The sequence below is a fragment of the Oryza brachyantha genome, chromosome 5, assembly GCF_000231095.2.
Source record: "Oryza brachyantha chromosome 5, ObraRS2, whole genome shotgun sequence".
Lineage (NCBI taxonomy): Eukaryota > Viridiplantae > Streptophyta > Magnoliopsida > Poales > Poaceae > Oryza > Oryza brachyantha.
In genome coordinates this window covers 624389-642756 of record NC_023167.2, presented here as the reverse complement: position 1 = coordinate 642756, position 18368 = coordinate 624389, and the positions used below count along the sequence as shown (strand labels likewise).

General features: G+C 43.1%; 4 protein-coding genes across 4 annotated transcripts; all 4 read right to left on the bottom strand.

Annotated features, from left to right (window-relative positions):
- Positions 1-216: 216 nt before the first annotated feature.
- On the bottom strand, positions 217-4212 carry LOC102714739 (UDP-galactose/UDP-glucose transporter 5). The gene is made up of 11 exons (XM_006654858.3): positions 4060-4212; positions 3147-3260; positions 2980-3072; positions 2833-2898; positions 2350-2448; positions 1965-2044; positions 1390-1502; positions 1138-1226; positions 795-881; positions 639-707; positions 217-555 (listed from the first exon to the last, which is right to left on the bottom strand). Exons 1-11 carry the CDS (start codon positions 4210-4212, stop codon positions 457-459), a joined length of 1062 nt encoding a protein of 353 aa, XP_006654921.3. The 3' UTR covers positions 217-456.
- A 2572-nt stretch (positions 4213-6784) lies between these two features.
- LOC102714463 lies at positions 6785-7878 on the bottom strand. The gene is made up of 2 exons (XM_006654857.2): positions 7186-7878; positions 6785-7103 (listed from the first exon to the last, which is right to left on the bottom strand). Exons 1-2 carry the CDS (start codon positions 7876-7878, stop codon positions 7023-7025), a joined length of 774 nt encoding a protein of 257 aa, XP_006654920.1. The 3' UTR covers positions 6785-7022.
- A 343-nt stretch (positions 7879-8221) lies between these two features.
- Positions 8222-9970, bottom strand: LOC107304161. Its single transcript, XM_040524608.1, has 3 exons — positions 9438-9970; positions 9062-9362; positions 8222-8505 (listed from the first exon to the last, which is right to left on the bottom strand). The coding sequence occupies exons 1-3, from the start codon at positions 9945-9947 to the stop codon at positions 8468-8470; spliced, it is 849 nt and encodes a 282-aa protein (XP_040380542.1). The 5' UTR covers positions 9948-9970; the 3' UTR covers positions 8222-8467.
- A 4912-nt stretch (positions 9971-14882) lies between these two features.
- Positions 14883-17518, bottom strand: LOC121054456. Its single transcript, XM_040524253.1, has 2 exons — positions 17102-17518; positions 14883-16132 (listed from the first exon to the last, which is right to left on the bottom strand). Exons 1-2 carry the CDS (start codon positions 17201-17203, stop codon positions 15377-15379), a joined length of 858 nt encoding a protein of 285 aa, XP_040380187.1. The 5' UTR covers positions 17204-17518; the 3' UTR covers positions 14883-15376.
- Between the last annotated feature and the right edge of the window lie 850 nt (positions 17519-18368).

Genomic DNA, 18368 nt, shown 5'->3' with positions numbered 1-18368 from the left:
AGTGGGCCACATTACCGTTCAACTCGAATTATAAATGGGCCGAATTCCTTTACGGCCCAACTGTACAGACCACAAATGGGCTAGAATTTGGCTCCAGCCGAACAAATAGGCAGGCTTCCTGTATGACAAGGTATGGTTACAGCCCAACTACAACGTGGGCCGTGCCGCAACTTGATGATTGAATGATGATGATTTTACCATTATATATCAAGCACCTGCAGAGAACGGCCTCATATAAGCCTCAAAAAAACGGCAACAGAGTTCACTACCAGCAGGCTGACCTCCCTCAGCTATTTGCCACTGGATTCTAAGCTATAGTTCCCTCAGCCTTATGAGCTCCATGTTAACATGATAGCACTAAGATCTGTCGTCGCTTATACTTGTCAGATGTCTGTCATTGATCTCTGATACCGAAGACTTTAGTCCGGTGTAGAATTTCTTCTCACGCTTGTTTGGTCAGCTGTTGTTAGCAGAATTTGACGTGCTTGCAGCCGCTGGCTTCTGCGGTTTACTTCTCAAGAGGCTCTTTGTGTACAGGGCTCCAAATACAATGGCCTGGTATCGAACAACGTAAATTATGAATGAAATGGCAATTCGTAGTATCATGAAATGATTTGAGGCCAAGGCGGATGACTTACAGCGCCAACCCACTGCATCCAGCTAAGAGGATGTACAAACCAGACGCATGACAATAATATACTCACAAGCTGCAGCAATACAGGGAGATTACTGTTACGGAAAAAGGTTAAACAAGACAGCCATAAGCATTAAAGGATGGCAGAAACAGCATTCACCTGCCTAGTCGTCATTATTGTAGCAAATGTGAGAGCCCCAAATGTTCGTATGGTGTACGATATGAAGAACTGACTAGCTGTTGCAACCTGGAATTTGAAACCCAGTAAAACTATAGATTGAAATCATTATTCAAACAATCACAATCTAGCTTCACTTTATCGGTGGAGTGCCAAATAGTAAAATGTTGAGACAGTCATAAGGTTCTTTGTCCCCAAGACCTCAATTTCATGTCCCACCAGACATAACAGTCATCTCCATTTGCGGCTTACGTGGAGAAGCGGTGATGGAAACAAGGAATAAACTACAAAATTGCACCATAAAATATGAAAAGGTTAGCCTTACACTGGATAGGATCACAACGTCATAGAAGCAATCTGGATGACGAAACATGAAGTCCACAGCTGGAATCATCTGATTCTGGAGAATAAGTCCTGTAACAGAATTACAGTAACAGAAAATCATGACCATAGCAGTTGTTAAATGTATTGCTCTGTACAGTGTAGAAGTTACTGGGAAAACATTGATAGAATCATGAAAGCAAAAGAACTGCAGGACATAATAAGAGAAAATGCAGCAATAGGGGCAAGCAATTACCACTCAAACTAAGAACACAGGAGCACATTGTTGTGTAGAATATTTGATTGTGTATTTCCATGTCATACCCTTTAAAGAGTTTATCTTGGAAAGTGCTTGTGAATCCATCAAATCTACAATCAACAAAGGAATGTGATCAAATTAGATAGAAATCTAATCTCAGAGCCGATAGAGAGAGTAAAATAAGAACGCTTTCAAGAGTGAATTTTGTCTGCCAAAAATGCCCTTGTACCAATACTTTAATACCATGCTGTAGTGAACTCATTTTAGGGGATTTAACTGCTTATAATTTTTAGTTTTTTACATTGAATTGTACAGTAGAACGATTTTGAAGTCACAAATCTTTATATTCCCTAGTTCAGAATTTTAATGTGACACAATAAACAGATTGGTGTAAAAGAAATATAGCTCTATCATTGAAAAGTTACTTACTTATATTTGGAATGAAACAATGTGTTACTATGATATATGAGTGCAAGCAGATTTATGTGACAAATAGAGCTCGATAATTCATAAATGTATTATAGAATGCCATGATCTGCCTCATGAGTTTAAATCAAGACAAGCAGGTGTACCCAAGATAACCAAGCATGAGTGAAACGCCCCAAATGGTGTTTTCTCTGCCTTTGTTGAATGGATTGGCATCCATTGATGTCTGCATTCATGAAGGCCACACAGGAAAAAAAAACTTCAGAAAAAAAAGGCCAAAATATCAGGAAGGTACATAACTTTTCAAGTATTAATAATAGTTCTTAGGATGATAAAACCCCCACCTCCATACTGCCACCTATTGAATTCTTTCACGTGTCTTATTTCTATTATAATTTTGCAATCCACATGGAATTGATAGCAATGAAATTTCTTGTGGTTTCCAAACACATTTTCTACCCATGTACATTTACCTAGCAAGAAATAATGCGATGCTTGGTAGTAAAAAAGGCAGGTGGATATGAGAATTACTGGGTATAGAATGAACAATGAGCAACCCACAGTCACGACAACAGCAAAGAAGTAATCTTTTCCACCGTACTTCTTCCTCATTATTATTGTGCCCCAAATCTATTAAGAAAGATAATAGTCATAAGAAAAGGGGGCATCCTCAATTGTCCAGGAAAAACTTGAAAATGCAATATGTAAAGTACTGAGTACAGAAGACAAAAAACAAGTCCCATCTACAAGACAGTAATACATATACAATCTTAAGAGTTCTACTATGTAAAAAAAGAGCAGTTGCTCAAAATGCTAATGCTGTTGATGTGCTGTACCCAGATTTTCTGTACATGGATCAATGTTGAGAGGTATGTTCTTAGATGAAATTTATTAAACTATAAAAGTATGGTTGTTGATGATTCATCATTAGTAACTGACAATCACTAGCACATAAAAAAATGTATGAAAATCTGGTTAAATCACAGTGGATGTATAGTAAAAGGTAAAAAATACCATCACAGGTATCATCTTTGCACATTTGGCAAGCGTTTGGACAGGGAAACTCACATACTTGAGTGCCTGAAACAATCATGTTACATTTGGTAAATTAATAACATGAACCACAACCAATGACGCTAGTAATAAATGGATGAATATAACCTCGTACTGGCAAGTTGTAGTCAGTATGTTTGATACAGAGACCACACAGTATTTCTGAAGTGGAGCCACAGGGTCCAGGGATTTCTTACTTGCCTGTATGAATGTACATACATAATTTAGGGATTCAGCATATTCAACTGCAAGTAATCTCACAGAAAGATCTATACCGTTAACACCAGTGCAGACACCATGGATGTGGTGATGCGGTTACAGAAAACAAGAAAAAGTGAGTATCTGAAGAATTCCTTTTCTGCTCCATACGGAACTCTCATGATTTTTTCCTGCATAATATTACACCAAAACCTTTTAATAAGTGATTATGTCCATACACACAGTTGTAAGAGAGTACTTTTCCAAAGAGAGATGTTTATGAATATGCTGTTAAAAAAAGGCTGTTGATTTTGATACAGAAGTCAAGTATCCAGTAAGCCAGCAATGAACAATTCATGTGCATCTTTCAGGGTCGGAAGTACAGGTGCTTCTTTGGTAAAAAAAATCTAGCTCTTTTGGAGGAAAAACTCTATTGTCTCTGTTGGATTTGGAAGAAACCAGCACCGGTTCAAGGAACAAAAAGGACGTTCAGAAATTCTTTGTTCGTTTAAATTGAAGATTCCATTGGATTCAGGACTGAAAATGGCAATATGTATTAAAGTTTATCAGAGCGCACAGATTTTGTTTATAAGCTGGCATGAAAGGGCCAATCAACAACATCAGTACTGGTGGGCTGATTTATATTTACAGAACATAAACAGAGATGAGGACAGCAGTTGAAGCAAGTGACCCGTGCAATCTACCATGTCGAGCTTATTCAACAGGAAAAGTAATCTACCAGTGTATTAGATCAACTTGCTGATTTTAAGCAAATCCAATCTATCTATTCCTATCTTTTAGCGAAAAAGGAACATTTCTAATGCAGATTTCGTCGAAATCCTGAATCCATAGCCCATCCTTTAGGCGAGTGAATTGAATGGGCCATTTTTAGCGCAGATTTAATCGAAGCGACGAACAGACAACAGATCGCCAGCAGTGGGCACTTCCATTTCAAAATTGGGCGTGAGAAAAAAAAAGCGGAAGGGGCACCTGGAGGACGCCGTAGACGAGGAGGGTGCTCATGATGCCGACGACCGCGAACCCGCACCTCGCCGACATGCGGCGGCGGTCGTCCTTGTCCCTCCCCGCCGCCACCGGCAGCGCCGCCGCCGCCGCCGACGACGACGACGCGGCTTCCGCCATGCCCTAGCCTAGGCTAGGCAATCAGGCAGATCGGAGTCCGCCGCGAAGGCGACGAGAGGAGAGGCCGGGGAGGCGGATGTGGGAAGGATTGAATGGGTCGTCGCGGCGAGTGGGCCCCACGTGGCGGGCGGCGGCGAGGCTTCCGGCTTCCGCTTCCGCCGCCGCGACTCCTCTCTTCCACTTCTTCCAGCGAAAAGGCGAGCGAGACACAGAGAGAGAAGAGAGAGAGAGAAGTGAAGCGTGCGACCAAAGCGTACGGTCTCTGTGACACTCCAGTACGGTGTTTGGATCGGGATTTTTTTTTAATCTCATGTAGAATGTTTAGATGTTAATTAGAAATATTAAATATAAACCGATAACCAACTAATTGTATAAATAAAGACTATTTCTCTAAACAAATTTTTAAGCATAATTAATCTACGATTAGTAAATGTTTACTGTAACATCACATTCGCTAATCATAGACTAATTAGGTTCAATAGATTCGTCTCGCAAAATAATCTAGAGTATGAAGTGAGTTTTATTAATAATCTATATTTAATACTTTAATGTGACATGGATTTTAAAAAAATCTTAATAGATCCGAACAGGGTCTCAGTGCCAGCGTGTATCATCTCTGCTAGTATCATTACCGCCCCTACTATATTTTGGTTAATCTCGCTGTTATTCCTAGGCCGCTTTCGGCGGACAGGGGTAAAGAGCAGGTGTAATAGCGTGCTATGAACCGGATATAAATATATTTAAAAAAAATAAGAGAGAAGAGAAGGAAAGTGAGTTACTAATTTAGAGCCAGCTGCATACGGACTCTAAGACAAAATATGTATATGATATGTGGGATCATATATTAATGCTTTGTAAGTAACTATTGTATGAATTGGCTATTAGATTGATTATAGATGAATTGGAGCTAGTAGTTGACTATACTATTAAACTTGTTCTAAGTTAACCTATCTCTGACACGAAAAACGTATTAAGTACATAATTAATTACTTACTAATTATTAAAAAATATAAAATAGATTAATATGATATTTTAAAACAACTCTTCTATAGATTTTTTTTTAAAAAAAATACACCGTTTAGCAGTTCAGGAAGCGTGCATTCGGAAAACGAGTGGAGCTTAGCTAACTTGTGCCCAAGGCCAAAAATCTGATGTCTTTGAGCAAGTTCAATAGCATAGCCAACTGCTAGCTCCAATTTATCTATAGTCAATGTAATAGCAAATTCATACAATAGTTATCTACAAAACATCAATACATGATCCCCATGTTATACACACATTTTGTCTTGGAGTCCTTGTATAGCTGACTACAAATCAGTAGCTCACCTCTTCTCTCTGCACTCTTATCTCAATAAAATATGCTTACAGCTGGCTTATAGCCTGCTATTGTACCCGCGCTAATAATACTGATTTTATTTTAATTTTTTAGAATTTATTTTTACCTCTAATTTTTTCAACTCAAGGCACAATATGTTCCTCTTTTTGGACGGGCAGTACCGTTGTTGTACAGTGATAAAAGTAACTTTTTTAGCGCTACTTGTTTATTTCAATTTTTATCCCTAAAATACAGAAGTCTTATTCCACTCCTCTTATCTCGGTGCACGTCACAGTATATGAAATAAGATACAATTACATACGGTAAGGTTTATATTTTAGTATAAATTGGCAAATGAACAGCACGGTTTAAGAGAATATTTTCCATGGTAACCAAGTTTAGGATCGAAGGAACATGAGGTTTTGTCGTACTTATATGCTGGAATTTTAATATTTTAGTCTTTTTTTTAAACTTATTTTACAAATAGACTTAAAAAATTATTGTATAAATAAATCTTTTTGACCGTGCCAACGTCATTAATGTCGTCGTTGTAACATTGGCGCCGTCCTCCCGCTATATAAACACAATATCATCACTTGGAGGACAACGACGAAGCCAATGATGTTGGCGCGGTAAAAATGTCTATTTGTGCAATTAGTTTTTAGAGTCTATTTACAAAATAAGTTTTTGAAAATGACCAATAAACCTATTGTCATTTAGTTTTCATTTTACTTTCTTACAGTACTGGAGAAAAGAGATTGAAGCCATCGCGCATGGCTATGTCCTAGCTATGAAAAATATTGAATTAGACTTAAAATCGGTCACTTGTCCCACGAAGAAAGTGGCAGAAAGCCTAAGCGATTGCCTGTGCATAACGACATATACCACATATATGTATGTACCAGTACTATGTACCACTTTAAAAGTGCTATTCTAGAGTTGTGTCAACCATGCCCTATGTTACACGTAGCACACGCCCCCACACTTTTTTGTTTACGGATTCATATAGCTGCGTCCTCACCTTCGTATACTTCTTCATCTCTAAATATTAATATTTAACACCGTTAAATTTTTATACACATTTATTTTTTTATTTAAAAAATTTATATAATTATTAATTATTTTTATATCATTTTATTTATTATTAAATATAATTTTATGTATATACGTAGCTTTACATATTTTATAAAAAAATTTAAATAAAACAAACGGTCATAAAAAAAATCAACGAAATCTTAGACGGAGGGAATAGGACTGATGACTGATCCATTGTCATGCATAGATATGTTGGAGATCTTAGAAATGTCCGGAACAATACATGAACCTATAAAGGAGTACTTGAGCAATTAAGCAAAATTTAGTAGATATTTATATATAGACTGCATACCGGTGTTCATCATCAAACAAATCGACCGGAACACGGTGCAACACAGATAACGACTCTGAATCCTGAAACTCAGATAGAAGAAAAGAGCAACGGTGTTCATCAGCTGTTTCACTTGACGTTTTTCTTGGCGAGGAAGACGTCGGAAAGCACCGTGTCGGAGCGCAACGCCGCCCTCAGAAGACCCAGCCCCTGATCGACAATCCAATGACATCAAGATGAACAATTCAATTTCAATGGATTCATCGATCTGATAGCTGATCATTGCGTATACCTCGTCCATGCCGACGCAGGCGTACTTCTCGGCGAGCTCGACGTCCTTGCCGACGCTGAACTTGTTGATCAGCGTGATGCTGGAGATGGCCGACATGGGCGTCACCTCCAGCCCGTCCGTCACCATGTACGTCACCAGCCCCTTCACGTACCCGCTGCGCTCCTCGTCGCCTGACGACGACGACGACGCCGCCTGGCCCTGCGGCGGCGCGGCGGACGGCAGCACGAGCTCCACCTCCGTGGCCATCGACTGCTTGCACTGCGGGCACGCCGCCTTAGCCTCCATGGCGGCCGTGGCGCAGTACCCCGCGCAGGTGTACAGCTTGAACTTGTCCGGCGGCGACCCGGCGGCGGCGCCGGCGCCGCTCCCGCTCTCCGGCACCTGCCCGCCCTGGCCCTTGCCCTGCAGCAGCAGCAGCTCGCGGGCGTCCGGGTGCAGCACCTTGGGCTGGAGCAGGTCGGCGCGGTTCTTGTTGGGGAGGAGGTAGGAGGCGCTGATGTGCTCGACGCTCTGGTACAGCCTCCCGATGCTGCCGTTCATCGTCTCCGCCGTGATGAGCTTCACGACGGCGCCGACCGGCAGCTTCAGCAGGCTGAACACAAAGTCGACGAACTCCTTTCCGGCCTCCGCGAACAGCACCTTCTTCGACTTTGTGTCCACCAGCAGCTTCAGGCTGATCTTGGTCGAACCCATCCTGCCGCCGCCGCCGGTGATCCTTCAGTACAGTATTCACTTGAGATGTTGAGAAAAGAGGTTGCTTTCCTGTGGCTTTTATAAAACCATCGCTTCAGCTGATGACCCTTCAGTTTCTTAATGCATGTGAAATCTCCTTGGCTTCTTCTTGGTAATTAAGTACACTTGGTGAGCATTTGAACGGCCAAAGCCTTTTTATCTTCTCAACACTCTGATTTGGGGAAACTGATGGAGGAATTCAGAAGTTAATTCAGCAATAAAGTACTCCTCTCGAGCTGCAAATCATTCAGAACGAGTACCACTGCTAGTACTCATATCAAAAATGTAAAGAGACCAGTTTGCAGCTAAAGATATTTGCATTGCATCAGATATTCAGATCATTGTTACATTATCAATCGATGGAGTAGGCAACGCAAAATGCAGTGTGACTGTTCTGTCAACCCCTGTACAATTCCCTGTTCTATGAGTATTTTCAATAAAACTAGCAACTACAACTTCGTTGAACATCTAAAAAGAATTAATCAAATCGATCCTAACGGTGTCACTTCTGTAGGACGTCCAAATCACTGGAGATCTTGCGTCTTCTACTCTATGCTTCCACATTGGGGTACTGCAACGCATTTTCCGCTGGAATTCGTCGATATCCAGCACAACAAGTCGAAAGCAAATGGTAATAAGAGCAAGTGAACAATCAAGTCTTACAAATGGTGAACAATTCTACTACTACTAAAATCAGCAAAGCAAACTGCAATATAATTAATGCTACTAAAAATGAAAATTCAGTGACCAGACCTACTGAATAAAAACCCAAAGTCATGACAATGAACAATGCTAATAAAATCAGTGATGCCAAATAGTCTACAATGTAAAATCAGTGATGCCAAATAGTCTACAATGTAAAATCAGTGATGCAATATAATTAATGGTACTGAAAGATCATGCAGTGACCAATGGTACTGACAAAATACTCCTTGCAACAGTGAACAGTGCTACTGAAGAAAGCAAAGATCAAGAGTCAGTAAGCAGCAGCTAGTAACAAGAACAATGCAGTTGTAGGTTGTAGCCATTAGCTAGTGATTAGCCCAACAAAAATTGCAGCAATGATCAGTGTGATTGTGCCTACTGAATCCAACAGAACAGATGAAGCTGAGTAGCTGAGAGTGAGTGAGGTGGTCGTGCTGACCTGGCGTCCCGTGGTTGACGACGACGATGTGGAGGGGGTTGTTGCCCATGGGCAGGTCGACGAGGAGAGGGGAGAGGCGGGCGTAGCGGCCGGCGCGGACGCAGAGGGTGATCTGGGCGGCGTCACCGCGGCTGTGGCCCAGGCGTTCCGACAGCGTGAGCCGCAGGTGCGTGAGGTTGTTGGTGTTCACCCTCACCGACGCCCACTCCTGCTCGGCGTACCTGCCATTGCCGTCGGCTCGGACGTACCAGATCACCCGCGACACGTCCGACTCCACCGGTGGATTCGTCCGGTGCATCAGCTGTTCATCGATCAATCGATCACAAGATTGATATGATGGTGGTCAAAAACTCGAGAAAGTGGGATGGGATCATGCCTGGGCCGGCGGATCGTCGAGGAGAGGGCGAACGGTCATGGGGGGGACGACCTCCACCCTCCACTGCATCATGGTGCTGGCGTTGTCGCCGGCGACGGAGACGTCCCTGTGCCACCGGCGGAACCTGCCGTTGGCGCGGAGGTAGCGGCCGGCGCCGTTGCGGAGGACGAAGGAGTCGCGGCGGTGGAAGCACTGCCACAGCCAGGGGGGAGGCGTGGCGCGGGCGGCGAGGTCGCGCTGCTCGGGGACGACGCCGTCGGGCGGGCCAGTGGCGGCCTCGTAGTTGGTGGCCATGAGGTAGCGGCCGTAGGCGCCGCGGAGGCGGACGTAGGGCCCGGCGCTGGCGCCCGGGATGACGCCGGCGACCGGCTCGACGGCCCACACCGTGTTGTGCAGCCCCCGGCGGGCGCAGAGGAAGACGGTCTCCCCGTCGTCGGCCGCGGCGAGGTACCTGCTGCTGCGGACGGAGGAGCGCAGGCGCACGAACTGCGCCGCCTGGAACACTTCCATTGCCGATCCCCGATTTAGCAACCTGGTACTCCATTAATCTTCTTTGTTTAAATCTTATTAAATCATGTTTTTTAAATGTCATTTTGGATCAAGCTAGCCAGTGCTACCTTCTTACAGCTGCATGTGTGTTTGATTCACTATGGATGAGTGCAGTGAATAATTTAGTATCGGCTCTGGTTTAAATGTTTAATAAAATAAACTACATGTTACATCGAAACTTTAATATAAAATTTAGTTTATTTAGTTGAATTAGACCGACTCTAAATTACTGGTAGCCATTCTAAGTTGAGTGCACATGCATACATACATGTGTAATTAAAATGAGTTAGCCATGCATGTAGGTGATTAGCGGCCGTACATGGTGATTAGTCAAGTCTTGAGCGTGTGTGAGATTTGGAGTAAGAAGTGGTCTGCATGTATGCGTTCTAGTGTGTGGTTGCATGAATCAACAAACGTGCTCCTGCTACTCCTTACCCTGTGTGTTTATATGTTTTACTTATTAGCAATTTTGTTGTACTTGAAAAGTTACTAGCAGATACTAAAATTTTAGCGTAAAATTTGATACCTACGTAACTCTCAGTACCTATTTTAGAATGGTACATGTTTACTCGAGAAGAAAAAGAACACCCAAGTTAGGAATGGTTCCATCCGTCTCGTCTCTCGTATATCATCTAAATAATCATAAAAAAATTAAAAATAGAAAATATGTTAACATGAGCTATATAATTCTATAACTAACTCATTTATAGCTACATTTGTTATTTTTATTATAATTTATAGAAGTCGTATTTGAATATACATGTTTGTGGAATGATATATCTCGTAGTAATCTATATTAACATTTTTTTGTGCATTTTTCAATAACTATTTAAGTGGAACTTTTTTACCATCCTTGAAAAAGTACCTCAAGGTACCACCCTTTTGTGTAAAATGTGTGGTATCTTGAGATACAAAAAATTTGTATTAAAATTCTTGATACTTTTCAAGATGATAAAAAAACCCACTTAAGTGACATACAAGAAACAGACGAATCAACATATTTTTTCTCCATGTTGTGTGTGGTATCCCAAATACTTTGTGTCGTGTTCTTCTTCTGCTTCTTCTTCCTTGTAAATTCACCTGCAAGCGAGAGTCATGGTGAGGAGGAGGAGGAGGCGGCGGCGGAGAGTTCGTCGAGGTAGGTACGTATGGCGCCAAACTGAGGGTAAAAATTTGAAGCGGGAGAAACGGTCACGCCTCACTGACAAGGTGGGACCCCTGGACCATCCGTGCTCCAGACAAAGCCGACATTTATTAAGCCTAGGGCTTAGAAATAAAATATAAATCTTTTGATTAAATTTTAACTTAAAAATTAGTATTTTTTCAATGAATTTTTTGGGTGCCCAAACTGTCTCCTGTCCTCATGTTGCTTGGATCGGACTTGTCACCACCCACCGCCGGACTTGTCACCGGGAAGTATGCCGTTCATTGTCTACAAATTGAGAGTTGTTACGATAGTTTTCCAGATGGGGTTGTCTTGTCGTTTGGGCGAGTTTTAAGCTGAATCTGTCGCTGTAGGTGTGGTGATCGTAGCCACCACAGAAAGCATGGTTCCGTTGATCCCGACAGTAGCTTGCCTGCCATATTCATATCATCAGTGATAGCTTGGTTTCTCAAGCGTTAGCAGGATTGAAAAACAATTTACTCATAAAGTGAATCAGTGATACTAAAGAAGTAGGAGTATTCAAATTCACATGCTAATGTTCTAAAGCTGGCGTTATAGTACAGGGTTTCTTCTTGGTCTTGTCAGGTTACGGAGTACGGACTGAAACTTATATTCGCATAGAATTGATTTTGCCTGACAAATCCACTGTCTAACAGAGCATATTCTTTATATTCAGGTCTAAATTTAACACCTGGGCCACTTATTAGCTGACAAGCAGTAATGCTTTAGTGCTCATAACCTCGATTTCTTTATTTGTTTTGACGGTTCATATAGGATGTTCCCTGTGGATTCTTTTGCCTCTTTCTGTTATGCTTCATTTATTTGCTGGTCCTTCCTTTACCAATTTATGAGAAAACGCAGGTTAAGTGATAATTCTGCCATCATACTGCACTAACAATGTTTTGTAAGACTTTTGGCTCTGGTCTTACTGAAGAAGCTGCACAAATTTCTACATAGTTACAGAATGAAAGGAAATCAACAACTGGACCACAGGGCCACCACATTTTGATTTATCATCAAGCCATGGCCTTTAATTATGAAGTTAAAGATGCCTTCTTGCTCCTCTGTAATGGGAAGACATCGAATCAATTTCTAATATTTAACTTGAAGTTAGGTTCCTTTGACAGCTCCTGGAAAATGAGTAATCTAGCTGCTACCAAAGTTTTTTGCTATTGTAGTTGCTGCTGCTGTTTTCAGCACGGAGTACATCCTACATTCCTATCTAAAGGAAAAGCAACCTGCAGTCATGCACTTCATAAACAAGAAATTGAAACAATCTATCTGCTTTCAGAGTTCCATATATCTATGCAACATTTTCTTTGCTAGCTGCTTGAAGTATCAGTTTATCACCTTGTAAATTAGGGGCTCAAGAGCCGCTCCAATGGCACACCTCAGCATCCAGTGTCGATTAAATTCAAAGGATCACATTAGCTCCATGCATGACCAAATTATTCAGTAGTTTTATTTCACCTCCTTTCTACTAGCACGTCAAGGATATATGCTTCCGTTCTTGCGAATGCTATCGGATTCTCTGTTAATCTGTTTCGGATCACCATGCATGCCTATGGGAATAGTTAGCACAAAGGGCCACAAAATATCTCAAAGTATGAAAGTATGTGGTCCAGAAAATCATGTTACAAAACTAGCTTACATCGATGTCAATATGCAAAGCAATAACATGCTGCATTCTGCTCCGTTTGTACTCACAGGGACAGAGCGTAATGGAGCTAGCATGATTGAATTATAGGATGTTCCTGCTTACTGATGAAACAGGTAAATGATGACATGAAAGGCCGAAAGCAGTGTGTTTCTACCCAGGTTTGATCCAACTTGTGTCGGCCAAAAATTCATCATCTCATATCATGTGCTGGTTTAACATTGACTGATGCTACTGGATCAGTAATATTCTGGGAGTGCCTTATGATGGGGACCATCTGCCAGCAATTGTTACTTGTCTGCTAGGCCTCCTGAATTACATGTACTCTCTGTGCAATCTTTGTTTGCAGTTCAGGTAAAGTCTCTGTTTAGGATGTATCAATCATGCATGTGAACTAGTTAATGCAAATGACCTAGGAGTTGATGAAAAGTATTAGGCATCAGCGTCAATGGATTAGCAGCAGCTTCTATCATCCAGGCTCGATTCTGTACTCCCAGGGACAGCAGTTGCCAACTGATGTTGCTAGCCCAGTACTATGTATGCATTACATTGGATATCTCAATCATTTAATCAAACTGTACAGTTTTTTCGGCGAAAGCTACCTATGAATGTTGATGTGGTTACTTCATGCCATGACTAATTAAGTTTGCCACTAATGAAAATGGTAGATGGTTATATATTGATGCTTTACTTTGTATGTAACGGAACGCATGTACTGGGCTACTGGTATTCTGTTTTATGCTTTATGAAAATGTCCATGCAACTTATGCTTGTATACAGTACATTTAGGAATGGCCTCTAGTCTGCAAGTTATTTTTAGAGTAAAGTGCACCAGCGGTATCTAAACTTGTATGTATGTGTCATCTAGGTCCCTAAATTCTCAAAATGTATTTTTGCATCCACGAACTTGTCTGGGGATGTCATATAGGTCCAATCGGGCTCCAACCTGCTCCATTTGCTAACGTGTCATGTCACGGTGGCGCCTGCGAGAAGGGAGAGAGAAGAATAAGAAGAGAGATACTGACATGTGGGACCCACATTGCCCCAACAACACGTACGCGCCACTGTGGCATGTCACGTCAGCGGATGGAGCGGGTCGGAGCCCAGTTGGACCTATATGACACCCTGGATAAGTTCGTGGACCTAAAAATGTATTTTAAGAGCTTAAGAACCTAAATGACACATGCACATAAGTTTAGGGACCGCTTGCGCACTTCACTCTTATTTTTAGTTTTGGGATAAAATCCTTAGTGTACTCTGAACTGTTCTACTTGCATGTGATTAGGAGTAATAAGTAAGAAATCCCCTCTTACTTATCTGCTCATGTGAGACCTAACAGGCTAATCTACCAGGATTCATTACTAAGGAGCAGTTATGGATTGCAATTATCTTACACTAGAAAAAAAAATAAAGTGGTCTAGTCAAGGAGAGTTCCTTGGAGTGAGCTCCTTTGTGTTGAAAAAGATGTTGAGACATGCAATGCATTTGGCTGCTCAAAGCAGTTGGTCACCCATGTTCTGCTCCATAAATGAAAGAGATGCATGGGAACAAGCCTCATGTTTCCAGGAAGAACAATGGCCAAGGATAACAGATTTGTCTCTTCTCTTTTGAACACCTGGTATTAGTTAATGAAATCCTCCAACTGAACTTTGGCACCTTCTATGGCACTACCAATTGCTGATAAACAAACAGTACAACAATCCCATGTTTTAATGCTTGTTGATAGGTAGCTCTGAAGCCTGAAGGTGAAACAAATAAAACCCATTATGGAAGTTCAGCTAATGTTCATCGGAATATTATATTATCCTTTTCCAATATGCATGTCTGCCCAAATTTGTCATCTATGGTTGCTAATCTGATCAAACCATACTACATCAGACAAATAAAATTTTCAATTCCCACTTTTAATCCTGCTTGATAAGGATAGGTAGCTCTGAAATACGAAGGTTAAACAGAGAAATTGTTCATCATAATATCAGAATTTCCTTTTTCAATTATGCATGTCTGCCGTAAGTTTGGTATCCATTTTCTAATCTGATAAAAACGTACTACATCAGACATTTAGACATGCTGTAAATGTATCATAAATTAGACCGAAATTTATAACATAGATAGCATACATCATCATCAGTATGCAGAAGGAAATTGATCAACCTAAAAATCTCTCACTACAAAGCAGGAAGAATTAACAGCATGTCAAGCTATGAACAGCCTCGATCACTGACAAGTTCAAATGTGAAGAAGAAAAAAGATAGAACAAAGAGAGCATGACAAAAGTTTAAAACTTGATACTAACTTCCTATTTACATCATAAGCAGGATCAACTCTATAACAATAATAATAATTCTGTCATGGCTCATAACACTAAGCAGTTAGCAGCTACTAAATGTTTGTTTGATGCAAATATTTTTTCTTTTCGCTCCAAATGGTCACTGACAGGTGGGCCAGGGCGCGGGCGGCTGTCAGCGACAAGGCACACGACCACCACCTAACCAACCAAACCAACCAACCAGTCGGGTCGCTCGCACGACAGCCGTCCGATCCAGTGCACAGGGTCGCATCGGACGGTCAGTGCAGCCGATGCCGCTTGGCGCTGAGCGCCGCCGGCGAGCAGCTCACGGCGGCGCCGGCAGCCATGGCTATCGCCGCCATGGGCCTCTTCCCGCAGGCATTGGCGCCGCCGTAGCCGAGCACCGCGGTGGAGCCGATGGCAGGTGACAGAGACGCGCTGGGGTAGACGGTGCCGCCGACGCCAACGCCGACGCCGCCACCGGCCCGGACGCCGACCGGGAGCGTGTCGAGCGCGACCGGCGGAGGGTTGCGCCAGCGCGGGAGGAGGCCGGCGACGAGCAGGTTCTGCAGGAGGGGCCCGGCCTCCATGACCGACTGCAGCAGGCGGCCCCTCTGCGGCAGCGGCTTCTTCATGGCGAGCATGTCGAGCACCGCGTCGGCGCCGGCGTGGCACTGCTGCTGCTGCTGCTGCTGCTTGGCCGGAGGCGGGCTGCCGATCTTGCAGCGCTTGTCGGAGGAGGTGACGGGGTCGAAGAAGGGGTGGTCGACGGGGGAGGAGACGAGGCTGCCGTCGGAGTCGGTGACGCTGGACGTGACGAGCGCCTGCGCCTGCGCCTGCGGCGGCGGCGGCTTGGCGGCGGCCGCGGCGAGGAGGTGCTGCAGCTGGTCGCGCGCCTCGTCCCGCTCCTTGGCGACCTGGCGGACGAGGTCGGCGAGCTTGGCGATGCTCTGCTCCTTCTTCTTGAGCTCCTCCCTCGCCGCGTCAAGCTCCATCGTCGTTGCCATCAAACTCTGCCTCAGCTCCTCCATGCTCTGCACCATCCATCCATTCACTCACTCATCACATCTCTTTCCACTCAACACATCCAGCAACAATAATGTCTTTTTTGCAGCAAATTCCAGCAATTAATCACTCCCATCCATGAATCAAGATTCACCAAGATTGCCCCTTTTTTGAAGCAGATTCTAGCCATTAATCACCAGAGGATTGATGCTTAATCACAAATTAAGTTAAGAGTAATGGCAATGGTAACTAGGCAACAGAGTTGATGAGCAGAGAGCAGACACAAGGTAATGGAAGGCCATGAGGAGATGGACATGGAAGCATGATCCAGAGGGCAAATGATTTTGATCCTTCCGACTGCAAATGATTGCACCATGCAACCACCACTATACTAGGGGAGGGAATCAGTCCAATGCATGCTTGGAAAAATGATTAAAGAAACAGTTAGTATCTCTTCTCCTAGGGACCGGAGGCAAAAGCCAAAAGAAAAACAAAAACAACATCATTGTACAGCATCTCACTACAGTGCCAAACTTTTGTTGAAAAAGAAAAGCGAACCGAGCCAAACCCAACCAAACCAAACCAAACCTGAAATTTTATGCTGCTAAAACATCTCTGAACCAAAGAGAAGTTAGAAGAAGTGAGTACACAAGAGTGAGTCATCCTGAGGCTAATTTTTCCACGAGGAGTGAGGAGGAGGAAGCTGGCAAGAAGACTTGTGCAGGAAAGGAGAAGAATTCCAGCACGTCAGTCATGGCCGTCTCGAGTCCCCAAGCTTGCCTAACCCGGCTTGACCACGGCAAATGCGAACACGCACAAGGAAGGTGAGAGGGACGCACAGATCCCCCCTGCGACTCCAAGAACAGCAAACACGGCCGGCCTCCACCATTTCGCCGGCGGCCGGCGGCCAAGAAATGCGGCGGCGAGGGAGGAGATCAAGAGGCTGGGGGATCAAGAGAAGACACAGGGCATGTACAATTTGGTGTGGCGTTGATTACCTCCTGCGGCTGGAGATCATCTTGGAAGGCCCAGAGGGAGGAGAGCAGGGTGGCGTCCATGGCGGCGTCTCCGAAGCCGAGAGGCAGCGGCTCCATTGCCATCTCTCCTTGCTCTCTTCTGGCCTCTGATGGTATCTTCCTCCTCCCCTTTCCGTGTGTCTTGGCAATGGATTTGGGAGAGAAACAAGGGACACAGCTGAAGCCTGAAGAAGAACAAGAAGAAGGCTTTTGGGGGTGCAGAGAGATTCAGAGAAATGTATATATAGGAGTGTAGCAGATGATGTACATGGTGTTGCTCGCTCTCTCTACTTCTTCTTCCCCTTTCTCTCTCTCTCTAGTTGTTGCAGAAAGAGAGAGAGAGGAGGAAAATTGTACAAGTATTACACAGTATGGAAAGGCTGTGTGGGGAGGAGAAAAATCAGGGGATTAAAGTATATGGAATGTGCATTCTCCTATGATCCCCTGCCATCTGTGCACATTTCCTAGAGAGAGAGAGCAAGAGAGAGAAATATACTATACTTTCCGAGTGAAAAAAAATAAAAGTATAGGAGAGGAGAAGAAAAAAAAAAGAAAAGAAATGCATTGGAGGTGGGTCCCAACCACTTTTGTGTCTCATGTGTAGGTTGGGAGAGGAGGGAGGGCGCCGCATGGACAAAGTCTTTGTTTCTTTTCTTATTTGCAGGTCTCATGGTGCTAACCCTCTACATACCGCCTGAAACTGATGCCCCCCGCCTCCCCCTTTCTCTCTTTTTTTCAGCAGTTATTTTTTTTTGTCTTGTGCTAGCAAAATACCCATAAGTTGTCGTGAAATTTAAATATTCGTCTTGGCATGCTGCAAATAGGAAAAAAATATGTTTTGAGTTTTGGAAGCTTGGTTTTCGAATAATTAACATTTCCCTCACTCTTACGAATGGTGATAATAGATTTGTCACTGCACCCACATGTCATAGACAGCGAGTGATAACTCTGTTATCACCCAATCTTAAAGTGGTAAATAGTTAAATGTCCTTGATTTTATAATTAATAAGAGGTTTTTTTTGTTATCAAGTTTAGTTTGGAAAGGAAATGGAAAGTGGTCCTAGATATCAGGATTCTAGTAGGTTACTTATTTACTTACTTTAAAAGGAGTATATATTTTCGATAATATATACCTACTATTACCTCTATTTAATAAGATTGATTTGATGGGCAATGTTGATTTTAAGCCTTTGGTCTACAGGCTACCTGAAATTGATGCCCCCTCTCTGTTCTTCTCATGAACAGTTTA